At 40.0% G+C, this 22273-nt stretch overlaps 1 protein-coding gene across 3 annotated transcripts; it reads left to right on the top strand.

Annotated features, from left to right (window-relative positions):
- The first annotated feature begins 4199 nt into the window (after positions 1-4199).
- On the top strand, positions 4200-21688 carry ptp4a1 (protein tyrosine phosphatase 4A1). Of its 3 annotated transcripts, none has more exons than XM_041785238.1 (6): positions 4200-4344; positions 12602-13278; positions 13509-13601; positions 16435-16565; positions 17917-17991; positions 20555-21688. In XM_041785238.1, exons 2-6 carry the CDS (start codon positions 13174-13176, stop codon positions 20670-20672), a joined length of 522 nt encoding a protein of 173 aa, XP_041641172.1. In that variant the 5' UTR covers positions 4200-4344; positions 12602-13173; the 3' UTR covers positions 20673-21688. The 3 variants fall into 3 exon arrangements, with proteins under 3 accessions (XP_041641172.1, XP_041641174.1, XP_041641173.1); XM_041785240.1 differs by having other exon boundaries at positions 4210-4344; positions 12605-13278; XM_041785239.1 differs by having other exon boundaries at positions 4211-4330.
- The last annotated feature ends 585 nt before the right edge of the window (positions 21689-22273 follow it).

Below are 22273 nucleotides of genomic sequence, written 5' to 3'. Positions count from 1 at the left end.
CCATCGCAGATGTGACAGTGACCCATGCCATAGACACTAATACACCCCCACACCATCACAGATGTGACAGTGACCTATGCCATAGACACTAATACATCCCCACACCATCGCAGATGTGACAGTGACCCATGCCATGGGCACTAATACACCCCCACACCATCACAGATGTGACAGTGACCCATGCCATAGACACTAATACACCCCCACACCATCACAGATGTGACAGTGACCTGTGCCATGGGCACTTATACACCCCCACACCATCACAGTTGTGACAGTGGCCCATGCCATGGGCACTTATACACCCCCACACCATCACAGATGTGACAGTGACCCATGCCATGGGCACTAATACACCCCCACACCATCACAGATGTGACAGTGACCCATGCCATGGGCACTTATACACCCCCCACACCATCACAGATGTGACAATGACCCATGCCATAGACACTAATATACCCCCACACCATCACAGATGTGACAGTGACCTATGCCATAGACAGTAATACATCCCCACACCATCGCAGATGTGACAGTGACCCATGCCATGGGCACTAATACACCCCCACACCATTGCAGATGTGACAGTGACCCATGCCATGGGCACTAATACACCCCCACACCATCACAGATGTGACAGTGACCCATGCCATAGACACTAATACACCCCCACACCATCACAGATGTGACAGTGACCTGTGCCATGGGCACTTATACACCCCCACACCATCACAGATGTGACAGTGACCCATGCCATGGGCACTTATACACCCCCACACCATCACAGATGTGACAGTGACCCATGCCATGGGCACTTATACACCCCCACACCATTGCAGATGTGACAGTGACCCATGCCATAGACACTAATACACCCCCACACCATCACAGATGTGACAGTGACCTGTGCCATGGGCACTTATACACCCCCACACCATCACAGATGTGACAGTGACCCATGCCATGGGCACTAATACACCCCCACACCATTGCAGATGTGACAGTGACCCATGCCATAGACACTTATACACCCCCACACCATCACAGATGTGACAGTGACCCATGCCATGGGCACTTATACACCCCCACACCATCGCAGATATGACAGTGACCCATGCCATAGACACTAACACACCCCCACACCATCGCAGATGTGACAGTGACCCATGCCATAGACACTAATACACCCCCACACCATCACAGATGTGACAGTGACCTATGCCATAGACACTAATACACCCCCACACCATCACAGATGTGACAGTGACCCATGCCATGGGCACTAATACACCCCCACACCATTGCAGATGTGACAGTGACCCATGCCATGGGCACTAATACACCCCCACAGCATCACAGATGTGACAGTGACCCATGCCATGGGCACTAATACACCCCCACACCATCACAGATGTGACAGTGACCCATGCCATGGGTACTTATACACCCCCACACCATCACAGATGTGACAGTGACCCATGCCATAGACACTAATACACCCCCACACCATCGCAGATGTGACAGTGACCCATGCCATAGACACTAATACACCCCCCACACCATCACAGATGTGACAATGACCCATGCCATAGACACTAATATACCCCCACACCATCACAGATGTGACAGTGACCTGTGCCATGGGCACTTATACACCCCCACACCATCACAGATGTGACAGTGACCTGTGCCATGGGCACTTATACACCCCCACACCATCACAGATGTGACAGTGACCTGTGCCATGGGCACTTATACACCCCCACACCATCACAGATGTGACAGTGACCCATGCCATGGGCACTTATACACCCCCACACCATCACAGATGTGACAGTGACCCATGCCATGGGCACTAATACACCCCCACACCATCACAGATGTGACAGTGACCTGTGCCATGGGCACTTATACACCCCCACACCATCACAGATGTGACAGTGACCTATGCCATGGGCACTAATACACCCCAACACCATCACAGATGCCTGCTTTAGACCTGTGCATTGATAACAGTCTGGATGGTCCTTTTCCTCTTTAGTCTGGAGGACTCCATGGCCCTTATTTCAAAAACAATCTGAAATGTGCACAGCACACTTTCCCACTTTAGGTCAGTCCCCCTCAGATGAGCTCAGAACCAGAGAAGTGGGCGGGGCTTCTGAATGTATAGCTTTCTCTGGACTTCCACTGGGTCCATCTCCAATTTGTCAGGACTGCGCTGCAGTCATCCGTCAGCACCCACCTACTCCTTTTTCAGTTCATGTTACTACACTAGAACAGTTGAGATATTTCTATTAGAAACAGGCATGGTAGTTATCCTATGAGACAGAATATAGAGACAAGCTAAATGATATTTGTGTGAAATGACCCTTTAAAACAACCTTTATTAGGATTTTCCCCCTTATTTGACTGTATGTTCTATCAACCACGGATAATACACCAGTTTCATCGCTAATGATTTGTTTGATGGTTTTCTGTGTCCTCTGCCCGCACGTGGTCCCGGGGTCCAGCCAGTCCAGCGCAGCCTCAGCAGTGACACCACCGCCCGACCTGTGCAGCATGGAGGGAGAGATGTCTGGGCAGAACACCTCACATTTTTCAGGGTGGGGTTTTAAACCGCTGCGTCAAGCTTGTCATACATCAGTATCGGAGGTTCCGGGGACTTCCTGCGGTTCTCTTCAAAATAAAGCTCAATCTGTCTTCATGGTAAATGTATAATAAGCTCAGCCAGGCTAGATAATAAAAAGTAAAAACAAAGAGAACCTTTGTGCATCATAAGCAAAGCTGAGTTTTGTGAGATGACTCCAAGGTAAATATGAAGCTAACAATGAATCTACAGCAGACTACACAACCATTGTAAAACATCTAAATAAACAGTAGGGCTGTCAAGATCAACCACATTAACTGCAATTAACTAAACACTGTGATTGGTGCATTCAAATGTTTACATCCTGATTAACCTTTAGGTCAGTGGCTAATAAGAAACATTGTTAAGAGCATGAGCAGAGGCACAAACTGTTGAAAACATAACTGTTAATAACCTGCGATTCTGGTTTTGTGACATGTTAGTGATTTTTAGAAGGAATTCCTGTGTTTTAACTTCACTCATATTTCATTTTGCTTTGACAGGATTCACCTGCAGGGCCATTAAACTGGTCGGACATGCATGACTCAAACGCAAGCTCAGAAGAAATCCAGATGAGTCTTTCAGTTGTTGACTATAAACATCTTACCTGTCATGCCCATGTGGTCCAAAATTGTATATAATTATGAAGATTGAAGGGTGTTTTACTCAGAAACTGAGGGAAATACTTTGTTGATTGCTCATAAACAGCAAGGACAATGCAGATAAATAAGTATAAGTATTGGTTGACATAAACATAATCATATGCAATGATTAAAAAAGAACAAATAAGTTTGTACTCTCATGCAATAATTCTCTTAGCTCTGTCTGCACTGCAGCACATAAAGAAAACATCAAAATTTGACTTAATGAATACAGATCTTAAAGAGTAAACATTTACATTCATACCTTAGCAAGATTAGACTTATTCCATCCACCAATTAGCTCCAGTCCCATTAGAGTACCATGCATCCATCCATCTTTCTATACCACTTATCCTATTCGAGGTTGCGGGGGCGCTGGAGCCTATCCCACCTGTCATGGGGCGAAAGGCGGGGTACACCCTGGACTGGTTGCCAGTCAATCGCAGGGCTGACATAGACAGACCAAGCATGCTCCAATTAGAGTACATCCCCTTAATCTATTCTGCAACTGCACTTTAACCGTTCACTTCCTATTGCACATAACTGTTTATGACAGAGATGCTATATTTTTAGGAACTTAATTGATTTTTAAAATATTCATATTTCTATATTAAAACAAATTAAAGGCATCTGTACAAAAATGCTGCAAAAAATATTGTGTTTTTAAATAAAGTACAGTAAAGTACCCATTCTATTTTAAATTTTTTCCCTTTTAAAACCTATTTTGGTCTCAATATAAATAACTTGTATTTAGACAGAACAGTCAATTTTAAGATTAAATCTAAAATTCGGACGTTTTTCTTCTAATAAATCTGAATTTTTAGAGGTAAAACAACATTGGGCGTAATCTTCCACATTGTGCTAAGTGTGCGTTTTATTTTGAAAGTGCGACCGGAAGTGGCCTCGTCTTTCTTTCCAGCCGTTCGGCTTCGTCTCAGCGGCTTCAGGAGACTTCGGCTCCGCTCGGAGAAACAGCAGCGGACTTTATGGTGGAGAGCCGTTTTACCTTTTTACCTTTTTCTGGGGACCGGCTGTATGATTAAGCTACAATCTTCAATGAGTAAGCATATCCCAGTAAGTAACGTGTTACATGTGGCTGCCATTTTGTTTTCTGTCTTTTATTCCTTCGTCTTGTGCTCTTAAATCAGTACGTTATGGTGAACCAGCTGGCCTTCACGTATCTTCAGTGAAATCACGGCCTCCTCGGCACAACCCTGATCAGTTACCGCCATTGTTCTAGTGTCTACAGTATAACCTCATTTTTTAAAGCTCACAGGCAGCGATCATAGACGGATTTGTGGTGGTTAGGCAAGGTTAGCTAACGGTTTGTGTGGTCTTCGTCATGAGAAGGAAGCGGCTGTCGGATGCGCTGCTTCCAGCTAGCTACTCGAAGTTTCTGTCGGTTAAATCGACGTGTTTTTCGGTCAAATAACTCGAAAATGTCAGCCACATTTTCTGCGTGGTTTCTGACCCAGACAGGACTGTCAGTGCTCTAACGAAGCGTCGTATTTGTCGCCTTAAAGGGACGAGCGTTGGTCCAGCTCTCGGCTCCTGACAGGGCCTCTAACGGTAGATGATGGCGCCCAGTCTGCTCACACAAAGGACACTTTACAGCAGGCCTGCTAGATTACTTTTTAACAAGGGCCAGGCTGAGAATTAAACACTGAAAATATAAGCCATGTCGACGGACATTTGCATCCGTTTAACTGGACAGCTAGGCTTTAATAGTGAGCGTTTTCCATCCTGAACAAAAGGCTGATTAAGGTTAATATAAACACATTATAACTAGGGCTGGGCAGTTAATCGAAATGTAGATGAAATCGTAATAAAATGTGTTTTGAAATACCAGTTTAAAACATTTTTTAAGCAGAGGTGTTTTGCTCTACACATGATGAAAAAATGAAGTGCCAATATTTTCTAGAATAATTTACAAAAGTTCCTTCTTTCCTTGTGTTTGTATTATTATTATTATTATTATTATTTTGTCTTCTTCAAAATAAGAAATCCAACAAATCATCATTCCCTTCACTAAAATTCATATCATATTGGTAATATAGGACAAAATAATTGCAATAAGACATTTCTGTTAGATTGATTTGAATTTTGGGGGATTTTTGCTTAGAAATTTTGAGATGTTTTTGTTGAAATTTGAGAAATTTATTTTGACATTTTTAGGAATTTGATTTTAATTTTCTGAGGGAGGATTTGCTTTTAAAATTTAAAGTATCTTCTTAAAAATTGAATATATCCATTGTAATTTCTGGGAATTTGGTTTGCTTTTTTTGGGTGGTGGGTTTTTCTAATTTCAGTTATTTTCTTAGAATTTTTGAACATTTATTTGTAGATTTTGGGAGATTCTATATAAATATTGAGGGGAAATAGCTTTGTGTGTTATAATATAGAATGATTTATAAGATGAGGAACCTGAAGAATTATTACATCTTAAATTGCAATCGCAATATTGGGTAGCAATTCAATTATTTTCCCAAATCGTTCAGGCCTAATTATAACAGGAAAAACAAGTTTTAGAGGAGGAAAGACTCTTATATTTTCTCTTTTAACTCCACCTTAACACCCACTTTATCCTGCAAGAATGTCAAATCTTTTAAGGCGTATTTGTCTAATTTCCTGCCCTTATCAAATCAAAGTGATTATTTCTCTTAATATCAAATTACGCCCCATATATAAGCTACATTTTCAAGATAAACATAAAAAGGCCTGTCTTGCTTGTAATGAGTAATAAAGCCTAATTACCTCGATGTGTTTCTTAAAATAAAATGAAATACCTCACATGTAGTGAGATAATCTCGTTGCATATTTCTTATTTAAAGTGCACTGAGATATTTTGATGGTAAATCAGGCTAATATTCCTGGTAAGATTTGAGATTTTGTGTTAAAAACACCCCAAAGCTGGTCAACATCTTTGTGTCTGACTCCAGTCATGATCCTGTCATTAAATATGAATCATCATCAGTCAGTCTGTAAATTAAACAGACCGTAGTCCTGGAAAACAAGTACATTAGAAGGCCTTGACTGTCATATTCTGTGGTTTTATCATGTCTTGGATGTTTGTTTTTGTATGTTGTCTTTAATTTGACAATAATTCAAAAGATATTGAAGTATCAGCTCATTTCACTGATAATAAATGTGGTTTATGCCCAGAAAAGCTGAGGGAGTATGCTCTAAAATGTACATGGCATAGGATCAAACATGGAGCTTTGGTCTTTGTTTTGTGTAGGGGGAGAGAGAATTTGCGTTGCCTCAGTTGACCTCAGGATTTCTTTAATCCGCCCGTTTTACTGTCATAGTTACACACTTTATCATTTTCTGCTCTGGATTACAGGAGAATTAGACATCTTCTAGTAACATCCACAAACAAGAGGACGACATCTTATAGAACATTAGTAACAAGTAGGGCTGGGTAATTCCCACAGCCTCACAGTCCCATACATTCATGATACAGAGGCCATGATCCGATAGGTACCATGTTATGGCCCCTGCAAACATGTCCTTAATAGAATTCACCACAGCAGCTGTTCTTTATCGTAGAGGTTCACAGAAAAAGGTGAAATTCTAAAGATCTCTCACATTAACCACTTCATTTAAGATCTTCAGTGATCCGAGGCAATTAAAACAGTCTGTTTACTAAGTTATTAATAAATATAAACCCAGAAATATTTAGCTTTTTAGACTTAAAATGGCCCTCTTGCTGTTTTTTTTTCTTATTTTTTTCATATATTTAGATTTCACTTTCCTATCCACCTTATTCCTAGTCCCCATGATTCTTTGCGTGAAATATGGGCGCAACTTCCGGTCCCTTCTGTCTAAATGGGACTTTGCATTGAACACGAGATTTGAAACGTGATTTTTAGAGCAATTTGGACATTAAAATATGTAACTTTCGACTGCTTCACCTCAATCGGGACAATATTATTATTTCTCTGCCCTCTACTAAAGAGAACAGAGTGACGACATTACCTGGGATAACCTAGAGGAGCATATTTAGCTAACTTTATTAGCTTCATATCAGTATAGTAATAAATGATCACGTTTTGTTTAATGAGTTTGGACACCACCTTCAGATAACATTTCTAGTTTGTGGGGTTGCTGAAATCCTTATTCCACCGACTAATCCCTCTTAAAATGTGGGAATTATGATAATAAAATTATCCATGACTGAAGTGGTCAGCTCTTCAGCTTAGTAAATGTCAAGTTTTAAATTAATATTGAAAGAATTACATCCCAAATGCATTTAAACAGTGAACAGCATGTTTAAAACACTGTTGTTAAAGACATATATTTAACATTGTTACATAATTAGTACCACAACCAAAGCAACAGGTACTGAGCATTACAGAAAATATTATTTAAACATTCAGCTCATTTAACTTCATTGAGTTAACAAAAATGAAGCAGTATTTATTGCAGCAAATATTTATTTCAGAACAACCACTGTTGATGCTAAATCACTTTAGTAGTCCCTTGGAAGAATGGTGTTTTACTATTATTGCTACTGTACAGGAAGTTCCAACCACATTTATAGCAGTAGACCCCCAGGAATAATGTAGTATCCTCCTTATTTACTTATTTACAGCTTGTAAAACAATGTGAACATGTGATTTTAAAAATATATCAGTATTTACAAATTCGTGGTGAATTTCTTTAAAACAACTGTCGTTCGTAGTTAGCATTTATCATTAATAATTACATGTAGTTATGTACTTCTGCCTTAGCTCCAGGAGTTTCGCCCATATTCAGATTTACAGTAGCAGCCCCAGGAATAAGGTGGATAGGCTAAACCCACTTGAATTTGAATGTGACTTTTTGCTTTAGTTGCGTGTAAAGCTGTACTGCAGTGCTCTGTTTCAGTGCTGCTGTTCAGCTGAAGTGAGCATAAAGTGATCTCCAGATCCTGTTAAGAAGTTGAGGAAAATTTTGACTCTAGCTGTCGTTGCTAGCTGCTAATTTGCCTGGTGTTATGTGTCATTGAAGATTGGTGTTGCTGCAGTGTTTTACCTTGTTTATCGCACAGATGGCATGACTCCTGTCCAACTCCAGATTTTCTTGTGTTAATGAAACCCAAATAATTTTGGGATCTTTGCTTTTAGCCCTGTTGGTAGTAGACGATGGGATGTGTATTTAAAAACTGCCATTACAGCATTTACAGTCCCATGGATTCTGTAACATCTGCATCAATACTCGCATCAGTAAAGCTCTTTAATACAACAAATCATCCAAATTGCATCAAATTGTTCAGCCTTATTTTAAATGTATTGTGATGAAATGAATTTCTGATAATAATTACACAGCCAGGTGATAGTGAAAACAACAGGAGAGATGTTTTTTTTTCCAAAAACACGACCCATCTCTACAGAAAGGCCTTTAAAATGAGTTTGTTAGACTTAAACATTGTGTGCTAAGTAGCATATCAAAAATAAAAACTTGTGTCAACTCCCTTTAACCATTAGATGGCTTGCTAAGAAATATTTAATATCATAATACTGTGTTTTAGCAGGAAAATACCAGATTAACTAAACATGCCTTAACAGCTCTCAGTAATTCAAACATAATCTGGAGGGAGATATTTCCAGTAAGTGAGGCCTACAGGTTGTAACTCCCTCTTCTTCTTCTTCAGGGGGCAAAGGGCAGAAATGTTAAGATCTAAATGGCAGTGAAAGCGTTTGTGAGTCAGATTTATGAGGATGGTAATAACTGTGTGCATGTGAGTGTGTTTAAAGCCCCCGTCTAAGGCCTCATGGTGAGCTCAGCTCTCACTGATATGACCTAGATGTCAGAAATGACACGTCCCTCCTATGGTACGCCAGCGGCCATTAGGTGGGACCGCGGCGTGGCTTTGTAGAACAAACTCCGAGGAGTCATTTCATTGTCCTCCTTTTCAGCTGTGATCACATTCTACAGGATCTGTAAATATGGCTGTTGACTGAGGCTAATGCTCAATAATAGTTTAAAATAAGAGCCACTTTAAGTCATATGATTATTGAACGTGAGATGGAATCTTCAAAGTATTTAGTCTAAACTAGTAATCATCATTTTGTGATTTTAGCTTAATTAAAGAAAATCTGGTCAGTTTGATTCAACGTCATCAAAAACAGCAGTGCATTATTTTCAATTTATTGTTTCATCAATCATCAAAAACTGTAGGTAAACTCCTAAATTCTGTCAGAATAGCAAAAATGCATGTACAACTTTTCAAGAAAGAGTGGAATTGTAAAAGAACAGAAGTGTTAGAGCTTTTGGAATTGCACACATTTGTTGGCAACTTTTGAAAATGAGGGCAGAGAAAGGCAATTGCTGTCGGTATTGAAGCTTTTAAAATTACACAGATTTATTGGCAACATTTGGGAAAGAGGCTGGAACTGGAGAAGAGCAAAAGTTGCTACCATAAGAGCATTTAAAATTCCCAAAATGCATTGGCCACTTTTCAAGCGTGGGTGGATCTGGAGAAGAGCAAGAGTTGCCAATATTATAACATTGCACAAGTTTGTTAACATTTCAAATAGAGAGTGCAAATGGAGAAGAGCAAGGGAGCAGTTGAAATTCTGCAGATTCATTGGCAGCATTGTAAAGTGGGTGGAATTGGTGAAGAGCAATGGCTACCAGTAAAAGAGCTCTTAAAATTGAACAAATTCATTGACAGCATGGAGAAACACGGAAACGGGCAGATCCATCTGCTTTGCAGAGTTCAGGGTTTCCTGCCCTGGTTGCTAATCTTATCCAGTTGCTAAATGTTGCAAACATACTCGTGCAACTAAGACAACGCTCTGTCTCTCTGGTAATTCATTAAAATCGTGAAAACTGATGTCGAACTCCTCCCTAACGCTGTTTTTTACAGCTGTCAGCAGCATTTGGAAAAGTGGATTGACCGACGGCTTTCCTTGCTCCTTACGTTTGCAAATGTATTTGTGGATATTTTTTTTTCCAGCACTCTCTCTCACTATTGGCTAAAATTATGAGGATGAACTATGAAGAACAGATAGTTCCTGTACTTCTTGGTCCTTCTGGTAATAAGAATAATGCTGATTGATTTGAAACACTTGGTATTTAAGAGTTTAGAAAACTTTGACAGCCTAAATGTATTGAAAAGTTCTCACTGTTTTTATAAGATTCAGAAAGTATGTGTGAGTTGGTGTGATATTTTTGATCTTAGAAATGAAAAATGGCCACATATAGAGTGCTGCAGGAAGGATTTATTTTGTAGACCTACCCTGGAAGAAAGCATAGTTCCTGTTCCTCTAAAGTTGTGTTATCAGAGCCAGTGTTACATCAGTGTTGCTCGTGTGTGTCTGATGCAACGGTGTGACAGTCTCGAATGTCAACAAACCCGTTTCACTCTAAATCTGCTGTATTGCAGAAGTAGGCCTGTAGGCTTGTTGAACCCATTGTTTCTCACTTAATCCCTTGTGTTTAAAATATGAAAAACAATGGCACGCAACGTTGTAAGTTAGAGTGCTGGAGTAACTATTCGGCTTATCAGGATGAAGGATTATGGGAAAAAACAGCTATTGTACACATTTCTAAAGCTGTGATAAGGACAGTAAAGAATTACACATTAAAATAATCGAGCTACAAGAGTTTAGACTTGTAGAAATTGAATTCATAACTGGAATAATCAATATTTATTCTCTTAATATTTTATCTCCCATTTAAAATGAAACTTAATTGGTTCTAGAGTCTCAAAGGTGAACAGGTTCAGGGTTTTTCTCACTCATCTAAGATAGTGGACTGAGTATTTGTGTGTCTTGGACTGTTTGAAGACTAAAGCTGCAGGGAATCTTTGATAAAGATGAAATCAGTGGTTCTAAACTAGTAGGTTGGGACTCAAAAGTGGGTCAAAGAGCTGTTTTCAATGGGAAAAAAATGTGGCAACAGTTATGATGTATGGAGGCTCAAAGTGGATCAATACAGTTTAGTTTTACCCCATTCTGCTAATATAACACGTATTTTTTGGTTGTTTACTCAAGAATTCTTGTCATCTTTGGACAAGATAAGCTGGTTCTCCTGAGAAACAGCTAAACTTGGTGTATTATGACAGGAAATTGAGTAACTAAATGCCTGCATGCTTGTCCTCTGCAATGAAGTGCTGCTTAAATGTTTGTTTTGTCCTTTCTCTTTGTCCAGTCATGCTAATTTCAGTCTCAGTTTCTAATTTAAGAGGTTGTGGTTGGTCCCGAGGTTAGACCAATTTAAGATCACTGTTTAAAGAACAGCTAGCTCCAGCTTTTTTGGTGATATAGTAGTTGTTTTTGTCATTTTTGATGTAGATATCTTTAGTCATTCTTGCAGACATTCAAAGCTCAACTTTAAACTCTGCTGAATTATGGTAATATATTACAACAAAGTACTAAAAAACTTGTCAAACTGGAAAAAGCCCAGAAACAGTTGCGGTTAGAGTAGACCAGGCGTGTCCAAACTTTTTCCATTGCGGGCCACATACAGAAATATACGACAGTGGGGCAACTTTCATCTACCTCATCTGATACTAAAGTTAGCAAAACAAATCTAATACAGGTTAAGCTATGCTCAGTGATTGGGCATGCTTAAATGGCTAGCTGATGGCTGACAATGCAAATATCTAGTCATTTTTAGTATTTTAGGGAGACCAATCAGATTTCAGGGGGCCCTGGTCAGCTCTGGCTCCGGCCCTGAAACATCACCGGTGCTGCTATTTGCTGCTGTAATCCATTAGGGTGTTATAAATCAAGATATCTTTATTATTTAGGTCGCCAGTATGTTTACTATTTGAAGTGTCTCAATTTAGTCCTTAAAAAATCAGCATAAAAATTGTTGTCAGAATGTTTGTTTACAGTGTTAGTATGGTAGCAATGCCTTTTGCTGAAACTAAGGATAATAATACAGTCTAGCACAAGCTCCATGCTCTTTTGAGGGCCGTATTTCATTTCATTTCATTTAAAGAATTTTGGGGGGGGCATGGGCCACCTTTGGCCCCTGGGCCATAGTTTGGACACCCCTGGAGTAGACCCTCTGAATAGTGGACCAATCAGAGCCAACATAGGGTCAAATTAATCAGGCAAGATTTAAATAAGATACCAATACTGCTTTCAGTGTAAGCCTTTCGTTTGAGCTCCACTTCGTAGTCTTTTTGAGGGTGAACCAGTGGACTTTGTTCTGAAATAATCAGTTTGATTTTGACACTAGTAAACATGGAAAGCTAAAGCCAGACTTCGAAGAAAACTCCTAGCTAAAACAAAATATCATCTCATGAAAAACAACCTCCTCTCACAGAATCTTTCTGCAGTTGTTCCTGTTTTAAACCCATGTCTTCGTCTTTGTCCCCCTGTGTTTCCTGCAGCAGTTCTGTGGTGTTCTGGGTCACACATTTATGGAGTTTCTGAAGGGCAGTGGGGACTACTGCCAGGCTCAGCACGCTGCCTATGCAGACGAGTGAACAGCCAAACTCGCCATCGATCCGACGCACTTGAGCCACAGGAGGGACCCCGGAGAGTTGGCAGGACCGGGACGCCTCCCAGAACCAGCGACAACTCGGCCTGGATGGGGTAACTTCACCCGCTGCACACTGCCCTCGTCGGCTTCCGCCTGGCCAGAATCAAGGTGGAACCAGCCTTGTTTTTTTTTCCTTCCTTTTCTTTTGTTTTATTCCAAAGGAGAGGGTTTTGAGTTGTTTCTCTGATTGTCCGCCCTTTTTATCGGCCGCCAACCACCCAAATTTCCCCATTTTTGCCCGTCGCAGCCTTCGTATTTTTGTTTAGCCTTGCCAACCTCAACGGAGGGAAGAGCGGAGGATTTCTGTTTCTGGGTTTCTAGAAGCGAGTTTTTGTTTGACATTCCCTCCGAGTTCTAACTCCGTGTTTACATCAGTGTTTTTACTCTGTGGAAGACTTTTATTTTTTTTACATTGTCACGATGGCTCGTATGAACAGACCCGCCCCTGTGGAGATCACCTACAAAAACATGAGGTTCCTCATTACCCACAATCCCACCAACGCCACCCTGAACAAGTTCATTGAGGTGAGCAGAGTGCCTTTATTCTTAAGTGATCACTCATTTGGTCAGATGATGGGGATTTGCATTTTCACAGATTTAAAAGTGGGAAACAAAAGAAAAAAAATCTGGAACAATTAACATTTAATCTAATGTTGATTTCAGGGGGTGTTTGAGGCTTGCGTTAACTTTATAGTTTGTTATTTTGCTCCTGTGTAGTTGGTTTTCTCCTATAATTTTGTTGTGTGTTTCTGCAGGAGCTGAAGAAGTATGGAGTAACCACCGTTGTGAGAGTTTGCGAGGCCACCTATGATGCCACCTTGGTCGTGAAAGAAGGAATCCAAGTTCTGGTGAGATTCAAAAGTCAAATTTCTACCCCTAGCCCTCGATTTCCTGCGCACCCTTGAAACAGAGTTATAAGAGGCAGTGGTGAAATCTTCCCCTATCATCATGAGACGACCTTGAAGATTCTGGTACATCATCAGCAGTCATCGACAGCATTTACACAAACAGACAAGACGACACAACCGGACATTTCTGCGATGAGGGATCGTTTTTCAAATACTTGTGTAACACCAATAGGACCACAATGCATCTAAAACCGCATACAATTATCATCTTAAATGCTCTCATAACTTCTAAATATTGCCATTGCATTCTGGGAGATTTCCCATAACGCTCAGTTTGGAGCATGCACCTGGAAAATCTCAGTTTGATAGACTATACCCCTCCATTCCAACTAAAATCAGACCCTAGATGCCAAATGTAAGGGCAGGGTGAAGCAGGAAGGGCAAAGGGAGCATTGGGATCAAGCCTTAGTGATATCTATGCATCTTAGCAAATATAAAGTAGTTATTCAGGATCTTTTTTCATCTTTAGCCCTGACTTTCATGGCCATACATGATATTTGACATTTGCACGTGTCAGATATGCTGATGATTGGTGCCTTGGGATAGAATTTTGCAGTATCACTGAAGTGCATGTGCTGCATTGTGCACAAACAAGATTTGAACAATGCACAGGTAGCATATCAGAATGATATGTGATAGACAGCAGCTCAGTCTGAGACCAGTTAGTACGTTTCACTACGACACTAAAGAGGAGCAAGCCGAACGTCACCTCTTTTTCTCAGTGCGATTACTGTGAAGAACAGCAGTGAAGTTTTAAAGTTTGCTGTCTGTAATAACAAACATGCAGCAAGTGTGCTAACTTCGCAAAGCGTCTCCTTCAGCCTATCTGGGACTTCAACACAAACTATAAGCTGCAACCTATTGACTCAGTTTGACTTTGGCCCAGTGCTGCAGCAGTTTATTTCATGATGGGTCAAAAAAATGTTGATTTCTAATTGGCCACTTGCTTGTAGGCGTGCTCATTTTTGCAGATAACTGATATGCTTTTATCAGGTATTAAAACATGGTTTAGACCAGTGGTTCTCAACTGGTCTAGCATCAGGACCCACCATCATATCCTTAAAGGCAAATCGTGACCCAAAGTTTTGCAGTCATATCTAAATGCTTTAAATGAATAAATGGTGCCAGATGGATTATGAATGGAACAAAAGATGTAATGAAACAAAGGGGCTGAGGCATATCCTTCAAAATAAAAGCACATCTCAGGTTTTTTTTTTTTGAAAATGGCTTAATTGCCATGCAGTTAAGAATCAACATGTTCAATTTGAGAATTAACAAATAAGCAAATTTCAGTCCTTAAAACACTTCAAAGTTTAAAGAATGATGATGAATAAAGTAAAAGACTTCAGATGACATAAAACTTCAGACATATTTGGCATACATGTGGGGGAAGATGACCGATATTTATAGCCAATGTATGAGCTGTAAATATAGCCGGAAATGTTAGTATCTGCTGATAACATGCTGATTATATCGTTCCTGCTGATTTCTTCTTTTAGAAAAATTCATAATAATTAAGCCATGAGCATGAGCTCAAAGCCTGACCCTTCCCCCGGCTGCCAGCATGTGTTTCTGTTTTATTCAGAATTCCCACTGAGATACAAAGATCTCTTGATGAGAGCTCCGGCCCAGAAAGCAGCACAAGACGTACCTCTGATATAACGGACCATAACAAACAAAGATCACATCAGTAAACAAATCAGCAGGGAGACATGTGCTAACGCTGGCCAGATGATCTGGAATCTGCTCTGAAATCTCCCCAACTAATGCAAGGCTCTGAAATTTGAACTGTGATGGAGGAACAGAAACATAAAAAGCTCTTTAGAGGAAAATAGATCTCACATATGATGACTACATGAAGCCAAAGGTTTCTGATGTAGAAATGGCATGTAGCATAAATACTTAGCATTGACTTTTCCAATGCTGCATGCAAAAACTGCTCTAAAAAACCCAAACTAACCTGGGTAAATGGTGTTAATGTTGTAATTTTCACAATGGAAGACATCAGTCACATTCACTGTTTGTGTTTATGTTCTTTAATTGTGTTAATTTATGCCATTTGTCAAAGCTGGAATTAGCAACGCAATGATTTTTTTCTTTCCTTCATCTATCAATTCCCAGTTGACTATTGTCTGTGCAACAGACAACTAAAAAAAACAGTTTGAAAATCTACCAGGAAATGATACAAAATTCTGGTAATGGTCTCTAAAAATTATATTTTTTTAAGTTCAGATATGTTTGTATGGTGCATCAAGGATTTCAGAACAAAGATGTTTTATTTTTAATAATACGTAGCAGATTAAATCGGTTTAGTCTCATTTTTCAGAAGCTGAACTGATTAAATAATCTGTATTTTTGACTGAAAATTAATTTAAATGATTAATATAAGTTTTTTCATTTACATTGCTTATTTTTACAATAAATGTTCCATGTGTGCCACAAACATTAAAAATAAATCTTAAAACCTTCACTGTTTTTTTTTTTTTTTGGTAGCTTTAAGAGTAAAGGTTTTGCCTCCAGGCTATTTCTTTTTCAACCCTGTATTTATTAAACTCCATTAATCAGGTCATTTTCATGAAAACTTGATGTCTAACCACTAAAACATACAGACAAAGATAAAGAAATGCATCCTCCCCCACCTTCCCTCCCCCACAACAGCATTCTCGTCCCCCTGCAGCCGCTCTCAGCCAACACTCCTCTTTTGTTTTGGTTTTTCTGAGAAACCGGGCAGATGACATCATTTCCCTCTTTCTTCCCCCTTCTTCTCGTCCAGGATTGGCCGTTCGACGACGGAGCTCCTCCCTCCAACCAGATTGTTGATGATTGGCTGAACCTGTTGAAGCTGAAGTTCAGGGAGGAGCCTGGCTGCTGCATCGCTGTTCACTGTGTGGCAGGGCTGGGGAGGTGAGCACTGGCAGTGGACGAGGATTAAAGTATTATGTTCTTATCACACGGGATCATATTTTTACACGTGATTCCTGAGGGTCAGGGTTTGGCAGAGGAAACTATGACACTGCTGCTGTTTGAGTGTTTTTGATGTAGAATTCAGACACAGCTGAAACAAATGCAAATTCTAACAACCATCACTGAGATATTTAGCATGCATGACCAAACCTGCAGATAAAACAGAAACAACACTGCTGCATTCTTAACCCTTGTTTCTATTCAAATGAACCCAGGGCTCATATGTGTGGATTCATTCCTGCATAATCACTATGAAATCCGACAGTCCTGTGGGGTTCCTCCTCTCTGTAAAACTTTCATTCAGAGTGCTGCAAGCACGTAAACTCACTGGCCTTTTGCTGAAGATATCTGAGAAACAGTATGATGATCTACAAGCTAATAGAATTAAATCAGTTTATAAAATAAATAAGATGGTGAAAGTTCAGAAGAGCTGAGTGCTGATTGTTTCAAACTGCAATCTTGCCGAGTTCTTAAATTAAAAAAAAACATGAAAATGACCTGTTGTGGTTTCAGTAGAGCTCTAAAGGAGGCAGCAGTCACGTGGATTCCTCTCATGTTTTCTCCATGACTCATAAAATCGCTCACATTTGTCCCACTTGTGCGTTTGCTCGGTTTGACAACCTGCCAAACTCGTTCTGTTTTCATGTTTTCACTCCAAAATTCAGAAATAGCTCAACATCAGCTCCATTATCTGGAAATCTGACTGTTGTCCTACATTTAAAGGGGGGTTCTGGGTTTTTTTTAACCTGAACTCTGGTTTTAACACCAAACACTACCAGATTAAAGCGAAAGTGGAGCAAAAACTTCGGCTTATTTAACATGTTAGATTATTCCTGGTCTTGGTTAAAGGAAGGCTGACTGCAGGCGATCAGAGCAAACAAAGCAACAGAAAAGTCCTTTCACTGTCTGGGAAGTTAGCAGATGCTTACCTGCCGTTTCCACAGGGTACAGGTCTTCAGTGTTCAAACCACCATTTTGCTCCAACAGCGTTCATCCTCGCCTGCCGGGTCTGTTTCTGAAGCAAAGTCGAGTGGATCCCAAGACCAGACCACAATAAAAAACTCCAGCCCAAAAAACTCCACTAATTTCTCAGTATATATGGACAAATTATACAGTCGATATATGCTGATATTCATGGCCAAAATCTTGGCAGAAATTTTGATATCTATGAACACCGATATCAGGCCGATAATATTGTGCATCCCTAGTTTATACTTGCTGAATTTATTCCTCTTCATCTCTCCATCAACAAATCTTCCAACCTGAAATTTTTACTCTTGTTCCCCTGCAGAGCTCCTGTTCTGGTGGCACTCGCCTTGATCGAATGTGGGATGAAATACGAAGATGCTGTCCAGTTCATTCGACAGTAAGTTCACATAATCAAGAAAAGGTTGGGTTTTATTTTGAAGGCTGACTTAGCCTCCGCAGTGGGACAGCATGTTATAACTGTTATGATGTCAGGTATGAAGCATCGCACATTTACCATCCATGCTGCATCCTTAACATGTTTAACTCTCTGTCCTGTATTTTATTTTCCCTTATGAGCCCTTTGACATCTAGTACTTTTATTTTAAATGCAGAGAAACAGAGGAGTGGTGCTTTGTACTGACATGGTGAGCCAAACAGTTTTTCCTCCACATTAACCAAAAAATACGAAAGAAAATCTGGACTTTTTCCTGTGGACCGTCTCAGCACCTTTAGAATCTCCCTTTTTACTAAGCTAACACAAAGACAGAGAAAGTAGAAAAGGATCATTGATTACAGGCTGCTAGGACAGTCCAGAAGAAAACGGTTGGATTAAGCTAATTTCGTCACAGACGCTCACCCGCCTCGCATGCTGCTAGGACACGCTGGTATATTCTTATAATAACAACCAGACAGAAACTGGATTTTTCAGCTTCTTTCTTTGGCATTTCAAGTACCTGTCTATCTTTTTACTAACACATAGACAAACATTTATCATCTATGATTCTGATACCAGTGGAAGTGTAGAGCTGTGAACATTTTTCAGTGTAAATTCAGTCTTCATTGCTCCCTGATGGACAGACTTTATGAATGTCTCTGGTTCATATATGCAGCAGATTATTTGTATTTTTCTCAAACCAGAACATAAAACTTAACTCTGATACTCCGGGCCACAGCGGTGAGCTGAATGTGACAGGATCTGAGTGTTTTAGGTCCATAAAGGAGGCAGGGATGACTCACACCTGTAAATAGCCGAGGTATCAGATCAGAGTGACTCAGTGGGAGGGAGTGATTGAGAGTGATGTGTCATGCCTTGTAATGTTTTCAGCTCTCACGTGTTGCTTTGAAAGAGCTTGTAAATGCTTTTTACTTTGCTTTATAAGGCTGAATGTACTGAGTTTGGTCAGAGCTGAGCCATAAGGATGCTATCTTTTATTTAAAGTGCCAGAGGAGGGCTTCAGTTTAGAATGAATATGACAAATGTTTATTAGTTGTTCTTTAAAGATGATAACAAGAAATACCAAGAAAGTATTCCATGCAATTGCCCTTACACCGGTCATTTCATCTAAGAACTTGGCTGTATCTCGTAGCTTAGTGCTACCAACGTCAGAATAAAATGCTGACATATGTGCTGCCATTACAGCAGCCACAGTCATAAAAGCTAACAGCACTTAAAATTTGCCCTCACTTTGGGTTGTTTGGGCTGGTGATTTTTAACCTTTTATGCCCAAGACAGACCCAAGATCAAACCATACCCATATCAATATAAACAGCCTCTTAAGCCGTGTTTCCGTCTGGGGGTCCAGTTTGATTCAGTATGGTTTGGTACACTAAACCCCAAAATAGTTTGTGTTTCCACAGACACCCGTGCCCTCACCTGGTGGGCGGCTGTAAAGGCATGCATGTGACGTCACATGAAGCGTGAGTCAGCTGGTCCAGCTGCAGAGTTCCAGAAAGGATGAGTGACAGAAATCAGTAGGGAATAACCATTAAACAGCTTTATTTTAGCTGAAAGTGCTTTTTAAAAAATAACTACATGTTAATGATGTTAACCGCTGTCAGTACAGATACTCAGCTGATAGAATACGTGTACAGAAATGTTTAGAGTCGTAACTGTATGTTAATATGTGAATATATCTAGTCTGGAACAGTTTATATGACAGAAAATAACAGTTCAGAGCTGTACTGTGAGAATTCACCACATTAGAAATAAAGTAAAAGTTCAGTTGGTGTTAAAATCAAACTAGATTAAGTCAGAAATCCAGGGTTTGCTGATCTCGTTTTAAAAAAAGCTGCAGCCCGAAGTTTTACAAACACGTCCAACAACCACAGAGTGATGTTTCACATGTTACCTAAATGAGGAAGTAGATTAATAACTAAAGTTACAGTACAGAGAATCCACTGTTCTGAGGCTTCATATTCACAAAACTTCAGCATTAATTTAGTTTCACCTCCATCACAGATAGACCAGGCTGATGTGAGCCTTCAGGCTCTGCTTTGTGTTTTTAAAATCAGGTCCAGATAAACGTCAGGAAACTTGACTTGTGGTCAGATACCAACATCCACAGACTAGGAAACAGTTTGGATCTCTGTCGAGTCAAAATATCCCAGATTTAAACAGACATTAGTCCGTTTTTCTCCTGTTTTCACTGCTCCTCACAGAGCAGACTTGCGTGTTTTGCAGCCCGGAGCCAAGCCAGACAGTGATTTTTATCCTCCCAAAAACGTAACTAATTCCTGCAAATTTAAAAAAGTAATCTAATCTGCAGTAGTCCACTTCGATCATGTTTTTGGGATGCTGCAGATCCATATCATGTGTGCAGGCATCTATTACATGTGTAGGTGTTAGCATAAAAAGGTTTATCAGAGCAGGTTCACCTCTCCAAACATCTTCAGTATTCTTCGTCTTCTTTCCGTGATAGAAGAGTCAAACTATTGTTTTTGTGTCTCTTCGTTTCCTTCAGGAAGCGCCGGGGAGCGTTCAACAGCAAGCAGCTGTTCTACCTGGAGAAATATCGTCCAAAGATGCGCCTGCGCTTCAAAGATTCCAACGGCCATCGCAATAACTGCTGCATCCAGTAGAGCCAAACCGTGAGCCACGCCAACCCCTACATCATCCATGAGAAGAGCTGAATCCAACCTCGCTGGCTTCTTACCTGGCAGGCTTGTTCTTTTAGTCATTGTGTTGAAGTATTTTATTTTTTTAAATGTCCCCTTTTCCTGCTCCCGGTTCAAACCAAGTGTCATAAAAAAAGAAAGTAATCGATTTGTGTGAGCCGGAGTCGCCGTGTTTCTCTTTATGTGCCCAGAAAAAAAAAAAAATACGATGAGAGAGGGCAGCGCAGAGTCGTGTATCGTGTAAGATGTTGGATTAGTTGTTTTCTGCATCCCAAAGATTCTGATTGGCCAGTTTACATCTACTGAGAATGTGCTCAAAATTAAAAACGTTCCTTTCCCATTAGAAACCGTTACTTCCCCGTTCCACTAAAGGTTTCTGTTTCCGACTGACTGGACAGAGGTTTGCCTTCTTCACATGCGATGGTTCATCCATAAATGCCTTACAATCGAAGTGGAACAAAGGCAATCGAGGCGGGCGTCGACCCCCGCCTGCGTTCAGAAAAAGGTGTTTCATTTTTCTACTCGGAACAAAAAAACAATCGTTGCCTTTGTCTGTGCAGGAAGTCTTACACTCACTTATGCCCTTTCAGTACCTATTTTTAATATGAAACGCTTAATCGTTGCAATATTTATTTGTCAATTGAAAGTCTAGGAACTTCTTTTCTCTATCAAACCTTCTGTTTACTAATTAACTGCCATGTCCAAAATGTGATTTATTTTTCTGTTTTTAATTTTTCTTTATTATTTTGCTTCAGACTGGACTTCCAACGTCTGCGATATTTTGTATGCCTTTTTATTTGATGTCCGTAACTTAAAACTTGGATACTTGATGATTTTATGTATTTGAAAATGTGTACTATTATTATTAGGTTGGCTATTTATACTATCAATGGATGTGTGATTTAGTACCGTGAGAGACAAAGTTGTACCTGTTCACCAACTTGTGAGAGTACATTAAATGATACACTGAAAAACATCAAGAACAAGAGTCCACCAGTGATTTTATTATTATAAAGGAGGGAAAAATACAGCAGGAAGCTGCTATTATTTATTTAGCAATAATGGGAGACGTTTGGAGCCAACGATGGAGCGAAACGTGTCTGCTTAAATCAACATGAAAGTTGAATTTAAAGAACTATAGGTGGAAAATATGAAACAGTCTTGGTTTCCTTTGATAAAACTGAACTACAGATCGATAATTCTCATCTGCTCTGGCCTCAGGATCCACAACCACCTCCCTAACCATGAACAGGACACAAAGATCTGAGATTTTTCAGTCATAACCGGTCAATAAGAATGCACAATACTGGATTTTTGCTGACACTGATATTTAACAAGATCTGAAACGTAGGTCCCCTAAAGCAGTGATTCTCAACCTTATGGTCGGGACCCCCTTTGGGGTCAAGAGACACTGAGATGGGGTTTCCAGATGCCTTAAAAAAAAACTAAGAATATTTTTAAATTACACTGTTGCCACTTTACAACAATTTGATCAAATATCACCAATTTTAGCACATTTTTGCCACTTAAAACTCATTTTTGTCCATTCCCATCCCTTTTGTCTG

Source organism: Cheilinus undulatus, linkage group 4 (assembly GCF_018320785.1).
Source record: "Cheilinus undulatus linkage group 4, ASM1832078v1, whole genome shotgun sequence".
NCBI classification, from domain to species: Eukaryota; Metazoa; Chordata; class Actinopteri; order Labriformes; family Labridae; genus Cheilinus; species Cheilinus undulatus.
The sequence above is the reverse complement of the archived record's forward strand: the minus strand, read 5'-3'. Positions and strand labels throughout refer to the sequence as shown.